A 5867-nucleotide genomic window follows, 5' to 3' on the forward strand; every position below is an offset into this window, starting at 1 on the left:
GGGTGGGGGATGCGGGGCAGGGTCGTCGCTCGCCCTCCGAGAGCGTTCGGTCTTTAAGCAGAGGAACTTCTGCGCCAAGACCTAAGTGCTGGTGCGAGGACGACTGGGAGTTAATGTTTAGGCTGCTGTTACCAACTTTTTGGAAGGAGGCTGTGCCTACTCGAGTGTTATTAAGTAATGAACTTTGTTGCTAAGCTATAAAATAAGTTTTATTATTGGCTATTGCCACTTTATCTGTGTAGCCGGTAAGGGTGAAACTCTCAGTGTGTACCGGTGCCTGGTACCCTTGTTGTTAAGGGTCTGACAACATTTCCATTATTAAACTTCTGTTTTGAAGGATATATAAGTTGACTTCAAAAGTTCACTCCAGGCTGAACCTTAGCATGTACTCTTCCAGCCTAGGAGTTAATTCATTTTCCAAATACCCAAAAAAATCAGTCTGGTCTTCATATAGCAAGACTGGAAAGAAAATTGAAAGGGGTGGAGCTGGATTGCCTTTGTAGTTCTGCTAGCTTCTGAGTTGCAGACTTTTAATAACATACCGAAATCTAGCAAGGGATAAGGTTTTTATGTATAGTCCTTTCCTAGTTTGTGTAGATCTTGCCACAGTTCCATTGTGTACAAACGTGAACTGGTGGACATTCATCTACACTTGGTGCTGTGTCTCGTTAAATATAGTAACTGCAGTTAATAGCTGTTGTGTTTGAAATGCACATAACGTGTGGTATACATACAGCTTGTACTTTTAAGCTTAGCCTTATCTTCCTTGCATATGTTACTCTTCATCTGTAACGCATATTTAGTTGGATCACTGTTCTTTGTACCACTCGGTGGCTCCTAAAAGATAAACTCGAAATCCAGCTAAAGCCAGAGAATGATTTGTTGTGGACTGTCTTTTAAAATAAGACTTTTAATTTTCTTTTTTGTTTAGCCGTGTCACTAAACATTCTGTTTAAAGGAAAAGTCTTTAAGTTGATGTAATTCTCACTGATTCTCGGGAATTAAAATGCTGCAAATTCAGCTGATTTGCTACTTGCATATTTCGTTTAAATGCAGATGTGAGCTAATTCCTGTCCAGTTTCATAGATGAAACTTCACATGTGCTTGCATACAGATGTAGCAAAGCAGAACTGTCAGTCTCAGTAAGAGTGTGTAAGTGGGGCCTCAGGTATGGTGCAACACCTGGTGTAGAGAGGTGTGGTGAGGGCTGATACATGCATCTCATTATGGGTGTCCATGTTCTGCCGTATTTATAAAACCAGTTCATTGGTAAATACATTTTAAAAAAGCCAATTTTACTTTAATCAAGTGTTCAGAGCTGCCTTTTCTGTTCCACGGTGGACGTGTATTCACTACTGGCAAGGATGTTCTGCGTACTTAGGGCTGGTGACTCTGGTGAATGGCTTTATGAGTCATTTCTGATTGACTGTTTCAACCGTTTGCTGAAGCTTTGCTTTGGGTAAAGCATGGGCAGACTCTTTATGCCCTTACAAGTGTGCTTTGTGTGGTTTTTTTTGAAATTTTGTGCTCAGTCTTCTTGTATAGGTTTTTTTAATGGTTGAATTGCTCAGTTTTCCTCCATTGGAGCTCACTGCTGCTAGTTGCCATTTCCCTATTGTTTTTCTCTTTGTGTAATCTTTTAAACCTCTAGAGAGGGTGTGTGGGTGGGTGTCCTTGAACCCCCACACCTCCATTTCAAAAGGAGAATGATGAATTAACTCCTCCAGTAGAAGGTGGGTGTGATGGTAGTGTGTGGGTGCAGTCCAGTAATGAACCCCTTGATATGCTGTTCGAGGTCTGCTGACTGCTGGCAGGTTTTTTCTTAACCCTGCACCAAGGACTAAGAACTTCAGTTTTCAAAATATCTGAAGGTACTTAGCACATACTTACAGTTAATATTTCTTGACTTACACAAGCGCTTTTGTGATGCTAATTAGCCAACCTACTTGGAGGCTCTCTTGAACACCAACAACTGGAAAATAAGCAGAACTTTAGAATGACTACTTAGGAATTTCTCCTGAAAGATTCATTTAAAGTGTAATGTCTTCTGACAGCGGTATTTCTGTTGAAATACAAGAATCTTAACGAGAATAATTTCACTCCTGGCAGGCCAGCACTGATGCAGGGACAGCAGGAGCCCTGACCCCGCAGCATGTCCGAGCTCATTCCTCTCCAGCATCACTGCAGCTGGGAGCTGTTTCTCCAGGGACACTTACACCCTCTGGAGTAGTGACTGGACCTGGAGCTCCATCTTCTCAGCATCTCCGCCAGTCTTCATTTGAGATCCCTGATGATGTACCTTTGCCCCCAGGTTGGGAGATGGCTAAGACACCATCTGGACAGAGATACTTTCTTAAGTAAGTAAAATTTCTTTTAGGTCTGGATCTGATGGTTTTTGTTGTTCAGTGGCTTTTTTTACAGTCTTTGAATTTTGGTAAATTTCATTGTGTTTAAAATACGTGTTTTTAAATGCATGCTCCTGTGTTTTAAGAGGCGACCTTACCCATTCAGCGTTTCTCCCATGTCTGTTTCTGAGAACTATTTGGTACTCTGTGAATATTCATCCCGTGCTAATCTTAGCTGAACGTAGTTACCGTATACTAAAAATCAGTGAAATGTGCATAGTGACTTTTAAACAGTGTGACTTTTGGATTTGCTGAATCTTTTCAGAGTTGTCATGCAGATTTTGCCTAGTTTTTATGATACAGATATAAAAATGCAGAGGAACTTTAGAAATTATTGTAGTGATAATATATCAGGACTTATCTTTTGATTAAGGACAATTGTGTAAATACACAATCAAAACATTTTTGCCTACTCATGTGAAAATTAATGTATGTGTTTGGTTGCAAGTATTTGGATTTGTAACTTATCTACATCCCCCGCAGTGAAAGGGAAATTGCAGAACTTATAACATTGTTTCATGTTCTTGCAGCTGTAGCTTTTTCACACAGTGAAATTAGTATCACTTTGTCTGTAACTGGAGGGAAGTTACACATGCCCACCATCTGACACCTAATCCATCAGGGAGCATTTTCTTTTACTTTGTGCAGTTTTCTAAAACAGCAGGAGCTTGCCCTTCTTTCTGAAAGTATGCCCACCAAGACTATAATTTGCCCTCAAATATTTTTACTATATTTTGAACTTTTTATTTAACTGCAAGTCTCTAAGTAACCCATTAATGTCATTTTCAAGGCCAGGAGAGGCAACATTGTGTTATTTTTGTAAAAGTTGCTTCAGCCAAGAAAAACACTTTTATCACTACCTGTCTTGCTTAAACGTTGTCATTAATATGTTCATTTCATTGACGCAATTGAGTTTGTACCTCAAATTTACATTGTCTGCAGTGAAACTGGAACTTGCAGAACTTCTTTAAAATGTTTCTTGTTCCTGTAGTGGTGGTGTCCTCATACAGAGAGATTGGCATCATTTTTAGCGTATTTTTTTTAACTGAAAAGAGGTTGCAGTAGTTGCCTGACATTATTTGAGCCTGTGGGTTACTTTTTGAGAACAATCATTCTCTGTTAGGGACATAAAAATAAGCATTAGCTATAGATGTTGAAGATGTGATATTTTCTTTGGTGAAGTTTAACAAATCAACATGTTCTAGAATGTGAGCTCTTCAGTGGACACAAGGATAAGTTTTGCTTGAACTGTGTAAGTTTATGCCATTTGAGACCTTGAGGAAAGAACAGACTGAGATTTTGAAATGAAAAGCAAACTTTGTTTTGACTGTGTTAGTGAGAGCTCTTAAAGAGAAGCTTATGAAGCATGAAAAATAGATATTTGATTTTAAAGTTTTACTGCCACAAGGGTTTGTTTTTGATAACATTGTGAATGTTACATAAAATGGAACAGTCCAAGAGGTGAGAAATCTCTTCATGCTCTTGTAATAAATTTTTTACATTATGCTCATTCAGGTGAAATCAGACTGAAAGATTTGTACTTGCAAAGCTTTTTTGATTATTACCACAAAAAAACTTTTCCTTTTTTTTCTGCAAGTTTTTTTGTCCTTTCTTGGTGTCCTGGTATCCATTTCAAAGGGTCAGGTTTCAGCAAGAACAATAAAGAGCCTGAGACTGGAAAGTACACACAAGTCTGGCAAACTCATCTGCATGAGCAAGATCGTTTGTTCTCAAGCAGACATCCAAAGTAAATGATTGAAAGAGCTGCTAGCTGTGAAGGATGTGTCTTGAAGGGGAAAGGAGTGGAAACAAACCAGGTCGTTAGGAAGAAAAATAAAGGCTGTACTTTTTGAACCTCTCCCTGTTGGGTCACATGCTGACCTTGGGAGATTTTAAACAGCATAATAGGCTGTTTTCTTTTGGATTTCCTTGGGTGATGCTGTGGTATGGGAGAGTCTAATGAGGACAGTTCTGAAGACTCTGTTCACACTTGAAGAACATTTGTTGTTCCTAAAAGGTTGCTTAAAACTATCTACAGGTGAGGTCCACCAACTTTGTTGGACTTCATGAAGATTTGCAAAAAACATTTCAAATACTAGCAAAATGTTTGCTCTGTATGTGCAGGAAATCCAAAGAAATGTAAGAATATTTTTGAGTAGCAACTTTGTATTTTACAGGCTTTTTTCAGTGTAAAGTTCTATCTCACACCCACAAGCCCATTAAAACTCACATCTTGCCTAGTTATACCTTAAACATTTGCTTGAAGTGTGAGTGCTAAGATTTCTGATTCTAAATACATTTAATGTGGTTCCTTCTACTATAGGCAGATTTTTGCTGGCTTTTCCAAGAGTTCAGCTTTTTTTTTTTTTTTTTTTTCTTTTGGCTGCATTGCTCTTTGTTTCCACTTGCTCTGTTCTGTAGCCACTCCATGAACAGTCTGGTAATCAGGCTTTAGAAATATCTTTGCAGAATAGGTAACAATATTAGATTTTTTCCAGATGTTAGTAGGCCTTATGGTTATAGTTATCATCATATACTACAGTGCAAACACAATAATATGAAATTGAGTACCGTACTTAATACGCTCTGGAATTGCAGTCACTTCCACTAATCAATGGGTCAAGCACTGCAAGCATAGTAGTTTGTGCAAAGAAATGAAAATAATGTATGTGGGAGAGAAAATAGTCATCTGTGTGTACATATATATATAGATAGATTCATACACATAATTACTTGGCCAGATATTTTATATACACACCCCACGTATCTATACATATTGAAAGAGAGTTAGGGTGGTAGTGTAGGGTCTCAGCCAGAACTATTCTTGTGAATTAGTCTGTCATCTAGATGAATAGACCCTCTTATGTATGAATGCCCAACATGTGATTTGCCAGAGTTCCACTCATTAGTGTTCATCTCATTGTTGCTAGTAGGACTGTTGGGTATAATTTTCCATCGGTGAAAACTCAGATGATTTTGAGCAGTGAGTTAAGACATGCTTACTGTACAGCTGGTAAAACTTCTACTATTTTTTACTGATACTGCTGCTTAAATAGAACTTATAAGTTAAGACTTGCCTGATTAGTAAGTGGTCACATCTGAGTCATCTCAGCACTGCCGTGCAGCAGGCTTTAGCCCATTCTTAAGCATGCAGTAAAAGCCGTGCTTGGTTTGTGTGGTGATGTCAATTGCATTGCTTTTTAACCGCTTCCTGTTAGCCAGCTGCTGGTTGACATTTCGGTGAACTATGGAGAAAGATAGGGGATCGCTCTCTAGGCAAAAGATAATATGCCATGGGAGTAGCAGGCAACAACTTGCAGAAAGAAAAAATAAGTTTTGCTCAATTTTAGAATGACTCTTGTATCGTTTTAATTTAGAGTTATGCTTTTAATTCTTACAAAATTCTTGTAATGCCCCTTCTCCTGTTGTACTGTGAGGAAAAGTTAACTGATTGTCCAGCAA

At 38.5% G+C, this 5867-nt stretch overlaps 1 protein-coding gene across 1 annotated transcript in view; it reads left to right on the top strand.

Annotated features, from left to right (window-relative positions):
- Positions 1–2086: 2086 nt before the first annotated feature.
- Positions 2087–5867, top strand: part of YAP1 (Yes-associated protein 1) — an 80378-nt gene continuing 76597 nt past the window's right edge. The window contains exon 1 of the mRNA XM_009083419.1: positions 2087–2357. Coding sequence (XP_009081667.1) covers positions 2320–2357 — 38 coding nt within the window. The 5' untranslated portion in view covers positions 2087–2319. The remainder of the gene's footprint in view (positions 2358–5867) is intronic.

This window comes from Acanthisitta chloris, unplaced genomic scaffold (assembly GCF_000695815.1).
Source record: "Acanthisitta chloris isolate BGI_N310 unplaced genomic scaffold, ASM69581v1 scaffold7221, whole genome shotgun sequence".
In the NCBI taxonomy this organism is placed as follows: domain Eukaryota; kingdom Metazoa; phylum Chordata; class Aves; order Passeriformes; family Acanthisittidae; genus Acanthisitta; species Acanthisitta chloris.